We start from the raw sequence: 16,329 nt of genomic DNA on the forward strand, positions 1-16,329 counted from the left end.
GTGTGATATCGTTTCTCCAAAAATCACAAAAGTCCGACTATAACTTTTGAAGGCCTCATATATCGAACATGAACTCGACCTCAGTGGTTGTGACCAATTTTTTTTTCGCAAATATCGGTAACTTTCTGAGATATTATTAAGAACTTCAACGGAGAGATGTCGGCGTGCCGAAAAGCTGGCAAAATCAGGTCAATACTTCCTCTGGCTCCATATACTTTACATATTTTAAATGGTTAGCCTCCATTTATTCAATATATGTACATAAAGGGTTACTCAAGAGGAATGTTACGATTTTCAAATTGATTGAAAATATTTCTTAAACAATATTTGTGAGAATTTTGGAGAAATAAAATCTTTTTTAAAGATCTACTTGCCGGTATTTAAAGTAATTGAATTCTCATCGAAAACTCATTAAGGAGTCTAACGGTATTGGTCTTAATGATCAGGTTCAGACATATAATTATTGTTTTAAATAGTAAAATATCAAAAAATATACATAATGTAATAAATATAAAAAACAGGAGCGATCAATATATGCAAGGAGGGATCAAACTAATAGCTCCACCAAGCGTGTTGTGTAGCCGTTCAAAGTTTGTCGCGAATTTTTGAATCCTTTGTTTATGTCTAAATTATAAATTGATTAAATCCAGGATTTATGGGCAATAGGATTGGACTTGCCTAAGTGATTCGTTTGACACCAAAAAATAAAGAGTTACCCCTATGCTTTAGATTTAAACAGAATGTCTTCGAACCGTCTGGCATTAAACTAGATTTATTGTTGACGGATTTATTTTATATTAAGTCGAAGAAACTCAAATAGCGGAACTGAAGCTAATAGGCTTCTAAAAGATGCTTAGTTTTACAATTTTCAAAATATTCGAACTGTACTGCTATGGATAATTGTAGATTTAATGGCAACTAGATGACGTCATTCGCATAGGATCAGATTCCCCGGATACAGAAAAATTAGTTCACTAAAAAATTAACTAAAAATTAGTTCACTAAAAAATTTTTAAACCATTTAAGACATGCCTCTTTTAATTGAAACAAGCACCAGTTTGAATCCAGCAAATGCTAATTTATTTAAAAATGCAAAATTTATAATATAAATAGTGACGTATGAATCACTTGCAGATTGAATTGATCTACAATATTTTGCTTAACTACTAGTACATCTCACGAATTCGGTTCAGACATGGGGTAATGTGTGGCAGACAAGAAAGCGCACTGTTGTTGATGGAATGTCATCTTCCTATAGATCTCTTCACACTGTTGCTGATATTGCTGTTGTTGTAGAGTGACCAATTGTTGTTGCAACAGTTTCGTTTGTTGCTGGTGATGCAAAAACCATTCGTGCTGTTCTTGCAGCGCATGTTTTATCATCACTTGTTGTGTCCGCTCAATTTCTTGTGGTGTTGGAAAATATATAGCCGTTGGCATTTGTGGATGTGGCACCCCCTGTGCCATTGCTTGATCGACGTTATATTTGGAGCCAAATGGGTTTGGGCCGATTTGTGTTTGTCCAGGTGACGCACTCTTTTTGATAGACTCAACCTCAGGGTTTACGGTCCAGTAATTTCCGCGTCCCGGATCGCTTGGCGGACGTAGTATCTTCATGAAGCAGGAATTCGTTGTGAGCGTATGACGAATCTGGCACTGCCAGCCGCGTTGATCTTTTCGATAGTACGGAAAATTGTCCATGATCCATTGTTGGATGCAACTCAATGTAAGTTTCTGCTCCGGGCTGCTTCGTATGGCCATCGTCACCAACGCGGAGTAGGTGTAATTCGGTCTTATGTCGGTTTGCATCGGTAAGGGTAGTTCTTATTGTCTTCGTCGTTTGAGAGTATGTTGCGTATGGAAAAGCTCGACTCGAATATTGGTGACATTTTCCTTTACAAGTAGATGAACTGTGGACTTGAAGCGAAGTATGACCCTTGAGGATGTTTGTGCAGAAGAAGAGAGTTTATTTTTCAATGTGTTGTATGAGATGTAAATGCTGTCTACTGAAGAATCCTTTCGAATCTTGGGTATTTATATGATCGAAGTTAGGCAGTCACTGTGACTCAATATTCGATGTACTTTGGTTGAGAGTTATTGAGTTTTTTGTTTCAAAGTCAAGTAAATACAAAAACCAAATTATAACATCAAGGATAAGCCAAGGGTTATAATCTGGTAAACCAGTAATTATATCAGCAATATAGGGATGTTGAATTTAAACCAAGGTCAGGAGATAGAACAGACATTCATAAGAAATGTCTAGTGTCCTTCTTGTTCTTTTGTTAAAATACCTAAAGAAAATATGTTCGAAAAAATGAGATCAGTTTTTTTTTTTCAGAAAAGGATTATATGGAACACGCAGATGTGGCAAGCATCTATCGGCTACCTGAGCTCGTGAGATGCTTCGGTAAGCTTAACTTTCATTATGTAATACTGGTGTCAATTTCATACCTGCTTGCATCGCTTGACCTTTAAAAAAGTTAGATGCTTAAAGAACAATAGATTCTTCGCTGACCTTGATCACATTTTTTTCCTGCGTTGACTTTTTGCCGTAATTGCTAGCTTTGAGAACAATTGTTCTCTTTCCTGATCTTTATTTCGTAACTTAGCATCATGGGTTAAAAAAAATCTATGAAGTTACAGCGATGCATATCGGCTTTCAAGCAGGATAATGGACTTTAAAACTGACCTTTGTGGCAAGTACAGCTTTTCCTTGTTTCAAAACATCTTATGGAGATGGTGAAGCCATGTCATGACTTCTAGTCGCTTGGAGAAAATTATGTTCGATGCATCTAAAGAGAGCAAGCTACAGAAGTGTTTCAAAAATTAGTTTGTGGCCGTATAAAATGCTCTTCAAGGTCAGAAAGGGAAAATATGCATCAATAATTCTCTTGGAAAATAATCTTATATCATCTCAAAATATAAAGTCATTGAAGTATGAAATTTAACCTTTATTTCGTTTTATGTCTTTGTCATTTTTTGTGAAAAATTAAGTCTTTAAAGCTATTATAGTTTGATCCTCTATTACACTCTCAGCTTAACGTGAATTTCCCCTATGTTCAAGCCAGTGTCACTCTCTTACCTGCCACATCTGCAGAACAGCTGATATTGCTACGCGTCATTTTTCTACCTGAGATTACCTTTTTTTCCTGAGTACTGTGTAGATTATCTCAGAGCTTCTATGTTCTATTGTTTTAGAACTCTATTGTTCTCGCCATAATTGACTTAAGAACAATAGACTTTTTAACTTCTATATCACTTTCGCGTGCTATAATCCTTTTTCCTAACCTTGATTTTCTGACAACGCATTCAACGTTAGTTTGACATCATCAAACTCTTTGGAGCAGAGACGTGACCATAAGCATATAAATACGAAATCGTTCAGAGCGAAAGTCATCAGTCATTTTTAGACATCCGTACAGAATAGCACTTGAAATTCTACTTTACTTCGTACAAACTTCACACTCTCAACAATCATCCACAATGGCCCAAAATCTGGAATCCAACTTCTCCATCAGAAATTTGTTGGCAGGCGCAGATGGCACCAACCCAGCGATAACACCACCACCATCCGACGGGTCTTTATCTCCCAACATTTCCTTGTCGTCGAATGAAGAGAATCATGGAAGTCGGCCGAACTTGACGTATAGTGCGTTGGTGACAATGGCGATACGAAGCAGTCCTCAAGGCAAACTGACGTTGAATGCAATACAAAATTGGATCAGTGAGAACTTTCCCTTTTACCGAAAGGATGAGCAAGGCTGGCAGAGCCAGATCAGACAGACACTAAGCACGAACTCATGCTTCCTTAAGGTGCCACGTGCTTTGGACGACCCAGGGCGTGGAAACTATTGGGCGTTGAGTTCTGAATTACCAGCTGTTGGTACTGTCGGTGTGGGAAATGGAAGTGCGATAGGAGCATTGGTAAATGGTGTACCGCATCCTCAGGCTCCGCGAGGTTCAAGGAGCTCATCACACCCAGTTAATGCAGGCGCTACATGAGCAGCATGCTTGGTATCAGTACCACCTGCAACAGACGCAACTACTACAGCAACAACTTGTAGTTCTGCAACAACAACAGATGCAGCAGCATTACCAGGAAGCATATCAAAAGCTTGCCTTCCACCAACAGCAAATAGCCTTTCTAATGGCCCAGCATGCACCACTTTAAGTAGTTTTTACTGGAGATGCAGGAAAATGAATTAGATTCCCATATATTATTTGAAGATATGTTAATACCAAAAAGAAATAGATTAAGTTATGTAATATATATTATAAAAAAAATTTTATATAATAAACTGCAAAATGTGAATTTAAAACGTGACTGTTTTTTGAAAAATACAGTCGAACTTCTATTACTCGAACTTCTATAACTCGAAGATCTCCATAAATCGAACGCTTGAATTGGCGATGGAAGTCAAATTTTTTACAAATTTTCATTCCATTAATCGAACTTCTATACAAAATTTTTTTTTATCAATTTTTTTTTTTTACTTTAAGAATTCACCGCAATAGAGAGTTATTGAAGAATATAAATGAAAGAGAAGAAGCCTACTTAGAACATAGACTGAGGAACTAAATGAAGTTATTGCAAATAAATCTAATCGATAATTTTTACAATATAGAGAAAAAAAATAAATAAAATGAGAATATGCCATATTATATTGGAGGAAATGTCAAAAGCTGGCACCAGGGAAACGATCGATTATCTCTTGTGCGCTTGTTGTGCGGTGCTATAAACCCTTAAAACACTATAATGGACTAGAAGAGGCCACCTAAGCTTTAGAAATTTGCGTTAAGCGCTCATATCCTAAATTATGACTACTGCTAATGGCCTCTGCGAAGACACCCCACCAGATATCGCTAACCTAACCTATTTTTTCAAAATCACTAAAGACACAATTTACTCTTAAAAAGATCAAAAATTGAGAACAGAAGACCTTGCAAAAGTGAAATAAATCATGTTTAAGTTACAGAAAGATACATTGCGAATGGACAAACTGGATCCTTAATGTGGAGCCATTCTCGTAAATCCATAGCATTCTGAACCAAAGCAAAAGAAATAACGTATGGCTGTTTTTATATTCCAAACGTTATGCCGGTGTTATAAAGAATTTTACTGAGTCAAACTTTTTTCGAAAGTGTGATCATATAGTAAGGGTCAGCAACAAATTTAAGGATTGCTTCAAAATATTATATACCCAAGGTCACACAGTTATAGGTTTTTTGAGGCATTAAATCTCAAAGGGTCTTTTTTCCTTAGTCTATAATCCGCTAAGAGTATAGATCACACACCAATAATTTTAAACAATATGTCTCAATCGTAAATGCTGCTCTTGCCACAGGTAAAAGACAAATGCAAAGCTAAAGCAGTTCCTCAGAAAAATATATTTCATTGTCTATGCTATCAATATATCGAGTTGTCGATTTTAGAATATGAAAGTCGAGATATCGTTAATAATTTTCTTGCTTGACAATTATATTATTTATTTAGCTCAAAATAGAAGTTTGTAGAAATATTAATGTTACCCGAAGTTTAATTTTACGTCAGTGAAATTTTTTATGAAGAATTAATTTAATTTAATGCCCATTCTTAAATTACACCTGACATTCCCATTATCAAGTCAGTGTCACTCGTTTACCAGCAAGTTCTGCAGATCAGCTCATATTGCTACGCATCACTTTTCTACCTGAGATGACCTTTTTTCCAGAGTAATGTATGGCTTAACTCAGAGCTTCTATGTTCTATTGTTTTCAAACTCCATTGTTCTCACCATAATTGATTTAAGAACAATAGACTTTTTAACTTCTATATCACTTTCGATTGCTATAATCCTTTTTCCTAACCTTGATTCTCTGACAACGCTTTCGACGATAGTTTGACATCATCAAACTCTTTGGAGCAGAGACGTGACTCTTAGCATATAAATACGAAATCGTCCACAGCGAAAAACATCAGTCATTTTTAGTCATCCGCACAGAATATCGCTTGAAATTCTACTTTACTTCGTATAAACTTCACATTCTCAACAATCATCCACAATGGCCCAAAATCTGGAATCCAACTTCTCCATCAGAATATTGTTGGCAGGCCCAGATGGCACCAACCCAGCGCTAACACTACCACCATCCGAAGGCTCTTTATCGCCTAATATTTCTATCTCGTCGAATGAAGAGAATCATGGAAGTCGACCGAACTTGACGTACAGTGCGTTGGTCACCCTGGCGATGGACGTGGAAACTATTGGGCGTTGAGTTCTGAATTACCGGCAGTTCGTACTGCCAGTGTGGGAAATGGAAGTGCGATCGGAGCATTGATAAATGGTGTACCACATCCTCAGGCTCCAAATGCGGTTTACTTCCCCACGCCCCACGAGGTACAAGGAGCCCATCAGACTCAATTAGTACAGGCGCTACATGAGCAGCATGCTTGTTATCAGTATCACCTCCAACAAACGCAGCTATTGCAGCAACCATTGTTCATACTGCAACAACAACAGGCTCAGCAGCACTATCAGGACGTATACCAGAAACTAATGTTCCATCAACAACAAGTCGAGTTTCTGACTTCGCAGCAAATATCCGCATAAGATATTATATTTATATTAAGTAGTTCACAATATACTATGACATTATCTTATAAAGACATTCGTTAGTTGGTAAGATAGAGTGACTTATGAGAGCTAGTATTGTGATATCGAAAATATTTTCGGTTAAAATAAAGTTAAATAAAAATAGATGAAAAATAAAAAAGAAATTGTTCATTAATAACCTTATGTTCTTGAAACGGGAATAGGAAAGCCTTGATTGAAATAGATGGCTTGAAAGCAAATATGCATCAGAGAGGAAATAGAAGAATATTAACAAAAACAAATATGAATGGGTAAATATAAAAAATAAGTAACTAAGTAATGAGAAATGTTGTTGATTCATCCATCTGTTGTCAATCGGTCAGTCCAGATTATTATCGATGAAAATCTATCATGTTCAAGACTGCATCTTAAAAAATTGTACAAAAGGAAGAATAAATATTAATATAAACATGCAAAATGTTGCAAAGATAGTCCAATATTTTTGTTCACCTGACTGTTGTTCCAGAACTAAACGAGTTATATATTGGGTGATATACACCAAAGTGATCAGGGTCACAAGTATAGTTAAATGAAATTTGGTACACGTGTTTCTTGACACCATAAAACAAAATTGGCCTATTGCCACGTTGACAAAATGGCGACCTATAAAGAGCTATAATTAGGCCATAAAGAAATTTATGAAGTAAAATTTGGTGCAAAGGATAACACTGGAGAAGAGTATATTTGGATGAAATTATTTTGGGAATGTAGGCGGGGCCCCCCATTTAGTTCCTTGTATATATATCATAGACTGCAAAAGTTATATCAACTAAACTTTCTGGATTTAATTACTTAGGCTACTCAATATGCAACATGAATATTGACGAAGTCGGAGAATAACCAAGACAACTACTAAACGTGCTTTAATTTAATAAAGATAAACACCAGACACCCAAAATTTTATGGTAAAGATTGTATAGAAGGACTGCTTAACAACCACTATGCTTTCCATATAACAAAATTTTTAATTCTTGATTGCTTCACTTTAAAATATAATATGTAAATTAAGCACCAGGAAGAAATCGAAACAAAACTTTGCACAAATATTGCATTTCTAGTGTGATATCGTTTCTCCAAAAATCACAAAAGTAAGACTATTCCTATTGAAGGCCTCATTTATCGAACATGAGGACCTCAGTGCTTGTGGCCAATTTTTTTTACTGCAAATATCGGTAACTTTCTGAGATATTATTAAGAACTTCAGGTCAATACTTCCTCTGGCTCCATATACTTTACATATTTTAAATGGTTAGCCTCCATTTATTCAATATATGTACATAAAGGGTTACTCAAGAGGAATGTTGCGATTTTCAAATTGATTGAAAATATTTCTTAAACAATATTTGTGAGAATTTTGGAGAAATAAAATCTTTTTTAAAGATCTACTTGCCGGTATTTAAAGTAATTGAATTCTCATCGAAAACTCATTAAGGAGTCTAACGGTATTGGTCTTAATGATCAGGTCCAGACATATAATTACTTCTTTAAATAGTAAAATATCAAAAAATAGACTTAATGTAATAAATATAAAAAACAGGAGCGATCAATATATACAAGGAGGGATCAAACTAATAGCTCCACCAAGCGTGTTGTGTGGCCGTTCAAAGTTTGTCGCGAATTTTTGAATCCTTTGTTTATGTCTAAATTATAAATTGATTAAATCCAGGATTTATGGGCAATAGGATTGGACTTGCCTAAGTGATTCGTTTGACACCAAAAATAATGATTTGTCCCTATAGTACTGAATGTCTTCGAACCGTCTGGCATTAAACAAGATTTATTGTTGACGGATTTATTTTATATTAAGTCGAAGAAACTCAAATAGCGGAACTGGAGCTAATAGGCTTCTAAAAGATGCTTAGTTTTACAATTTTCAAAATATTCGAACTGTACTGCTATGGATAATTGTAGATTTAATGGCAACTAGATGACGTCATTCGCATAGGATCAGATTCCCCGGATAAAAATTAGTTCACTAAAAAATTAACTAAAAATTAATTAACTAAAAAATGTTAAAACCATTTAAGACATGCCTCTTTTAATTGAAACAAGCACCAGTTTGAATCCAGCAAATGCTAATTTATTTAAAAATGCAAAATTTTATAATATAAATAGTGACGTAAGAATCATTTACAGATTGAATTGATCTACAATATTTTGCTTAACTACTAGTACATCTCACGAATTCGGTTCAGACATGGGGTAATGTGTGGCAGACAAGAAAGCGCACTGTTGTTGATGGAATGTCATCTTCCTATAGATCTCTTCACACTGTTGCTGATATTGCTGTTGTTGTAGAGTGGCCAATTGTTGTTGCAACAGTTTCGTTTGTTGCTGGTGATGCAAAAACCATTCGTTCTTGCAGCGCATGTTTTATCATCACTTGTTGTGTCCGCTCAATTTCTTGTGGTGTTGGAAAATATATAGCCGTTGGCATTTGTGGATGTGGCACCCCCTGTGCCATTGCTTGATCGACGTTATATTTGGAGCCAAATGGGTTTGGGCCGATTTGTGTTTGTCCAGGTGACGCACTCTTTTTGATGGACTCAACCTCAGGGTTTACGGTCCAGTAATTTCCGCGTCCCGGATCGCTTGGCGGACGTGGTATCTTCATGAAGCAGGAATTCGTTGTGAGCGTATGAGAATCTGGCACTGCCAGCCGAGTTGATCTTTTCGATAGTACGGAAAATTGTCCATGATCCACTGTTGGATGCAACTCAATGTTAGTTTTTGCTCCGGGCTGCTTCGTATGGCCATCGTCACCAACGCGGAGTAGGTGTAATTCGGTCTTATGTCGGTTTGCATCGGTAAGGGTACTTCCTTATTGTCTTCATCGTTTGAGAGTATGCTGAGTATGGAAAAGCTCGACTCGAATATTGGTGACATTTTCCTTTACAAGTTGATGAACTGTGGACTTGAAGCGAAGTATGACCCTTGAGGATGTTTGTGCAGAAGAAGAGAGCTTGTATTTCAATGTGTTGTATGAGATGTAAATGCTGTCTACTGAAGAATCCTTTCGAATCTTGGGTATTTATATGATCGAAGTTAGGGAGTCACTGTGACTCAATATTCGATGTACTTTGGTTGAGAGTTATTGAGTTTTTTGTTTCAAAGTCAAGTAAATACAAAAACCAATTCATAAAATCAAGGCTAAGATAAGGGTTATAATCTGGTAAACCAGTAATTATATCAGCAATATAGTGATTTTGAATTTAAACCAAGGTCAGGCGATAAAACTGACATTCATAAGAAATGTCTAGTGTCCTTTAGGTTCTTTTGTTAAAATAACTAAAGAAAATATGTTCGAAAAAATGAGATCAGTTTTTTTTTCAGAAAAGGATTATATGGAACATGCAGATATGGCAAGCATCTATCGGCTACCTGAGCTCTTGAGCTGCTTCGGTAAGCTTTGACTTTCTTTATGTAACAGTTGTGTCAGTTTCATACCTGCTTGCATCGCTTCACCATTAAAAAAGTTAGAGGCTTAAAGAACAATAGATTCTTCGCTGACCTTGATCACATTTTTTTCCTGCGTTGACTTTTTGCCGTAATTGCTAGCTTTAAGAACAATTGTTCTCTTTCATGATCTTTATTTTATGACTTAGCATCATGGGTTAAATAAATCTATGAAGTTACAGCGATGCATGTCGGCTTTCAAGCAGGATCATGGACTTTAAAACTGACCTTTGTGGCAAGTACAGTTTTTCTTTGTTTCAAAACATCTTATGGAGATGGTGAAGCCATGTCATGACTTCTAGTCGCTTGGAGAAAATTCCAAAAATTAGTTTGTGGCCGTGTAAAATGTTCTTCAAGGTAAGAAAGGGAAAATATGCATCAATAATTCTCTTGGATAATAATCTTATATCATCTCAAAATATAAAGTCATTGAAATATGAATTTTAACCTTTATTTCGTTTTATGTCTTTTTTTTTGTGAAAAATTAAGTCTTTAAAGTTATTATAGTTTGATCCTCTATTACACTCTCAGCTTAACGCGAATTTCCCCTATGTTCAAGCCAGTGTCACTCTCTTACCTGCCACATCTGCAGAACAGCTGATATTGCTACGCGTCATTTTTCTACCTGAGATTACCTTTTTTTCCTGAGTACTGTGTAGATTATCTCAGAGCTTCTATGTTCTATTGTTTTAGAACTCTATTGTTCTCGCCATAATTGACTTAAGAACAATAGACTTTTTAACTTCTATATCACTTTCACCTGCTATAATCCTTTTTCCTAACCTTGATTTTCTGACAACGCATTCAACGTTAGTTAGACATCATCAAACTCTTTGGAGCAGAGACGTGACCATAAGCATATAAATACGAAATCGTTCAGAGCGAAAGTCATCAGTCATTTTTAGACATCCGTACAGAATAGCACTTGAAATTCTACTTTACTTCGTACAAACTTCACACTCTCAACAATCATCCACAATGGCCCAAAATCTGGAATCCAACTTCTCCATCAGAAATTTGTTGGCAGGCCCAGATGGCAACAACCCAGCGATAACACCACCACCATCCCATGGGTCTTTATCTCCCAACATTTCCTTGTCGTCGAATGAAGAGAATCATGGAATTCGACCGAACTTGACGTATAGTGCGTTGGTGACAATGGCGATACGAAGCAGTCCTCAAGGCAAACTGACGTTGAATGCAATACAAAATTGGATCAGTGATAACTTTCCCTTTTACCGAAAGGATGAGCAAGGCTGGCAGAGCCAGATCAGACAGACACTAAGCACGAACTCATGCTTCCTTAAGGTGCCACGTGCTTTGGACGACCCAGGGCGTGGAAACTATTGGGCGTTGAGTTCTGAATTACCAGCTGTTGGCACTGTCGGTGTGGGAAATGGAAGTGCGATAGGAGCATTGGTAAATGGTGTACCGCATCCTCAGGCTCCGAATGCGGTTTACTTCCCCACGCCACACGAGGTTCAAGGAGCTCATCACACCCAGTTAATGCAGGCGCTACATGAGCAGCATGCTTGGTATCAGTACCACCTGCAACAGACGCAACTACTACAGCAACAACTTGTAGTTCTGCAACAACAACAGATGCAGCAGCATTATCAGGAAGCATATCAAAAGCTTGCCTTCCACCAACAGCAAATAGCGTTTTTAACGGCCCAGCAAGCACCAGTTTAAGTAGTTTTCAATGCAGATGCAGGAAAATGAATTAGATTCCCATATATTATTTGAAGATATTTTAATACCAAAAAGAAATAGATTAAGTTATGTAAAATATATTATAAAAAAAATTTTATATAATAAACTGCAAAATGTGAATTTAAAACGTGAATGTTTTTTGAAAAATACAGTCGAACTTCTATAACTCGAAGATCTCCATAAATCGAACGCTTGAATTGGCGATGGAAGTCAAATTTTTTACAAATTTTCTTTCCATTAATCGAACTTCTATACAAAATTTTTTTTTTTTACTTTAAGAATTCACCGCAATAGAGAGTTATTGAAGAATATAAATGAAAGAGAAGAAGCCTACTTAGAACATAGACTGAGGAACTAAATGAAGTTATTGCAAATAAATCTAATCGATAATTTTTACAATATAGAGAAAAAAAATAAATAAAATGAGAATATGCCATATTATATTGGAGGAAATGTCAAAAGCTGGCACCAGGGAAACGATCGATTATCTCTTGTGCGCTTGTTGTGCGGTGCTATAAACCCTTAAAACACTATAATGGACTAGAAGAGGCCACCTAAGCTTTAGAAATTTGCGTTAAGCGCTCATATCCTAAATTATGACTACTGCTAATGGCCTCTGCGAAGACACCCCACCAGATATCGCTAACCTAACCTATTTTTTCAAAATCACTAAAGACACAATTTACTCTTAAAAAGATCAAAAATTGAGAACAGAAGACCTTGCAAAAGTGAAATAAATCATGTTTAAGTTACAGAAAGATACATTGCGAATGGACAAACTGGATCCTTAATGTGGAGCCATTCTCGTAAATCCATAGCATTCTGAACCAAAGCAAAAGAAATAACGTATGGCTGTTTTTATATTCCAAACGTTATGCCGGTGTTATAAAGAATTTTACTGAGTCAAACTTTTTTCGAAAGTGTGATCATATAGTAAGGGTCAGCAACAAATTTAAGGATTGCTTCAAAATATTATATACCCAAGGTCACACAGTTATAGGTTTTTTGAGGCATTAAATCTCAAAGGGTCTTTTTTCCTTAGTCTATAATCCGCTAAGAGTATAGATCACACGACAATAGTTTTAAACAATATGTCTCAATCGTAAATGCTGCTCTTGCCACAGGTAAAAGACAAATGCAAAGCTAAAGCAGTTCCTCAGAAAAATATATTTCATTGTCTATGCTATCAATATATCGAGTTGTCGATTTTAGAATATGAAAGTCGAGATATCGTTAATAATTTTCTTGCTTGACAATTATATTATTTATTTAGCTCAAAATAGAAGTTTGTAGAAATATTAATGCTACCCGAAGTTTAATTTTACGTCAGTGAAATTTTTTATAAAGAATTAATTTAATTTAATGCCCATTCCCAAATTACCCCTGACATCCCCATTATCAAGTCAGTGTCACTCGTTTACCAGCAAGTTCTGCAGATCAGCTCATATTGCTACGCATCACTTTTCTACCTGAGACGACCTTTTTTCCAGAGTAATGTATGGCTTAACTCAGACCTTCTATGTTCTATTGTTTTCAAACTCCATTGTTCTCACAATAATTCATTTAAGAACAATAGACTTTTTAACTTCTTTTATATTATTTACGAAGCTATAATACTTTTTCAGGCCTTGATTTTCCGACAAAATTTTCGACATTAGCTTGAAACAGAGAAGTGACTTTAAGGATATGAATAAAAAAAATTGAAGAAGAAGATAATCAAGGAAGTTGGCCCAAATCCACGTTTATTGTATTGGTGGTAGTACTATTGGGCTTTGAGCTCTGAGTTACTAGATGTTGGTACTGCCCGTGTGGGAAATGCAAATTCGATTGGAGCATTGGAGCACTGGTCTACTACATCTTTTATCAAAAGCAAACCGCTTTTCTATATATTACAAGTTATTTTATAAAATACAAATACCTTTTGATTATGGCTTATGAACCGCAGGCCTATCTCATAGCTACTTTTCTTATCACCAAAGAACACGATTCCACATTATTGAAAGTCATTACATGACGTTCAATACACAGGTTGCGGTGTAATAGAACCATTTTGCAAGAGTAGAGGACCAAGGAAGAGTAGTTACAACACTGAGGCTTTGAGTTGTGTTTTTCAAACTTAGTCCCTGAGCGCCGTATAATAAAGTTCAGCAATATGTTGACGTCGCTAATACCACATGGTGCACCCGCGGCATGAGTTGCAGTTTGAGATTTGCAATATGTGTGTTTTTATCTTAAGTAAATTTTATAATCAAATATATATATATATAATGACGAGTGTAAGTGTGTGTTCTTAACTCGATATTTACGACAAGAGGAGCTTTTTTTGCTACTTTCAACCAATGTTGACTACAAATTACAAATATAAAAACCCTGTAGACTTAACCGCGCCTTTCTCATAGTCCAAACAGGATATTTGGTCTACGTTTAAGAGAACTGAAAGTTCGGTACAACTGTAGCAAATATATATAACTTCGCTAATCAATGCCCCAAGCATCATTTTTCACCATAAAAATACCAAGGACAAGAGAGACCAATTGAGAAATAATGAAAGCGAAAAGCGAAATCTGCTGACAGAATATACGTCACTTATATTTTTGTAAATTAAGTAAATAAATTTATTTTTCATTTTAATATACTATTTCTAATTTGTAAATTAAATAATACTTTACATATATGTTCAACTATTCTCTAATTACATCACATAAAATCAGTTATCCTCTACCGGAATATCTCCCAAGAGTAATAATACCACTTAAATTGGTGTTTGCGGGGCCGTTTGAAACGCTATTTGTTGTTGATGGAAAGCAAGCTTTTGATATGCTTCCTGATACCGCTGCTGCACCTGTTGTTGTTGCAGAACTACAAGTTGTTGCTGTATCAGTTGCGTCTGTTGGAGGTGGTATTGATACCAAGCATGCTGCTCCTGTACCGTCTGAGTCCACATGGTTTGCTGAGCTCCCTGTACTTCGCGGGGCGTAGGAAAGTACACCGCATTGGGAACCTGAGGATGCGCTACTCCACTCACCATCGCCATAGGTACTGCCTCACTTCTACCACCAAATGGTTGCTGAGTACGAAGCGCTCCCACTTCCGGGCTCATGACCCAGTAGTTTCCACGACCCGTGTCGCCTATAGGTCGTGGAATTTTGTGGAAACACGAGTTCGGCCTAATTTCATGATTCTCTTCGTTATCAGATGGAGGTGGTGTCAGGGCTGGATTTGTACCATCTGCATTTGCCAAAAGATTACGAATGGAAAAGCTGGATTCCAAATGTGGAGCCATAATATTAAGTTTGTATTTAGTTTCTTTAGATTGAAGAGTTTAGGAAGATAGTAAAATTCACTCGTGATCTTCTGGACGGAAGTGATTTGCTGACTGATGGCTTTTGCTTTAAAATTTCTCGCATTTATACTCTGAAAGTCATGGATGGTTGAAAGCATTTTGGTTAAGTTAAACTTATGTCAAAAGTGTGATCATAAAATCAAGGTCTGGAAAGGGTATTATAGTTGAAGTAATTGATATATGACAAAATCAATCGATCTTTTTTCAAGTAATACCGGAACAATGGAGCTTAAAAACGGCTGCTGTGAAAAGTCCTTACAAAAGCAAATGTAGACGCAGGTAGAAAATAGACGCTTAGCAAAGTGGAATAATAGTAGTAGCTGCTTTCTTTAGCCGCTCTACAGAACAGACAGCTAAAAAAATGACGCTTACATTGATGTAGCGGATGTTCGAAAATATTCAGAAATACGTCCCGTACAAAATTTTTTATAAATATATATATATATTTAAAAGTTTAATAATTATTTGAGTTTAATTAAGTTTATGGTTTCTCTTTATAAAAAACAGTGAGACACTTAAGGACAAAGGCACTACTTTGATAGAATACAACACTAAAGAAAATACAGAGTATGGAAGTAACTTTGCCCAGCATAAACACCGTACTTGAGGTGGATTATGAGTTGAGAAGAAGAGACACATGTAGTGTTCCTTGAAAATCTACAATTCCAAAGTGATATAATGTATAAAACTATCTTAAGCTTCCTTCATGGCCACTATTTAAACATTTTTTGACTTACTCAAACCCTTCGTAGAATACCCTAATTATCCCGATCATCCACCAGCCTTATGTAAGCGTCACTCACCTACCTGCCTATCCTGCATTACAGCACATTACTAAGTGTCACTTTTCTACCTGAGATGACAGTTCAAATTCCTGTCTCTCTTTAACCGTTTTCAAACTCCATTGTTCTTGTCTTAATTGACTTAAGAACAATAGTTATTTAAGTTTCTTTATTTCGGTTCTGACTGCTATAATCCTTTTTTCTAACCTTGATTTTAAGAAAACGCTTTTCACATTACTTTAACTCCACCATACTCTTGACTCACAGATATGGTTTCTAGCATATAAATACGAAATTGTTCATAGCCAGTCAGTCATTTTTAGACATCCGTACAGAATATCACTTGAAATTCTACTTTACTTCGAATAAACTTCACATTCTAAACAGTTATTTACAATGGCCT

At 36.1% G+C, this 16,329-nt stretch overlaps 3 protein-coding genes across 3 annotated transcripts; 2 read left to right on the forward strand and 1 right to left on the reverse strand.

The window, feature by feature from the left end:
* Window positions 1-1,176: 1,176 nt before the first annotated feature.
* LOC128921690 (forkhead box protein I3-like) lies at window positions 1,177-1,809 on the reverse strand. The gene has a single exon (XM_054229854.1). It carries the CDS (start codon window positions 1,807-1,809, stop codon window positions 1,177-1,179), a length of 633 nt encoding a protein of 210 aa, XP_054085829.1.
* Window positions 1,810-3,483: 1,674 nt separating this feature from the next.
* LOC128921691 (forkhead box protein A2-B-like) lies at window positions 3,484-6,590 on the forward strand. Its single transcript, XM_054229855.1, has 2 exons — window positions 3,484-3,924; window positions 6,210-6,590. Exons 1-2 carry the CDS (start codon window positions 3,484-3,486, stop codon window positions 6,588-6,590), a joined length of 822 nt encoding a protein of 273 aa, XP_054085830.1.
* Window positions 6,591-11,066: 4,476 nt separating this feature from the next.
* LOC128921692 (forkhead box protein I3-like) lies at window positions 11,067-11,780 on the forward strand. The gene has a single exon (XM_054229856.1). The coding sequence runs from the start codon at window positions 11,067-11,069 to the stop codon at window positions 11,778-11,780; it is 714 nt and encodes a 237-aa protein (XP_054085831.1).
* Window positions 11,781-16,329: the final 4,549 nt, after the last annotated feature.

This window comes from Zeugodacus cucurbitae, chromosome 4, assembly GCF_028554725.1.
Source record: "Zeugodacus cucurbitae isolate PBARC_wt_2022May chromosome 4, idZeuCucr1.2, whole genome shotgun sequence".
In the NCBI taxonomy this organism is placed as follows: domain Eukaryota; kingdom Metazoa; phylum Arthropoda; class Insecta; order Diptera; family Tephritidae; genus Zeugodacus; species Zeugodacus cucurbitae.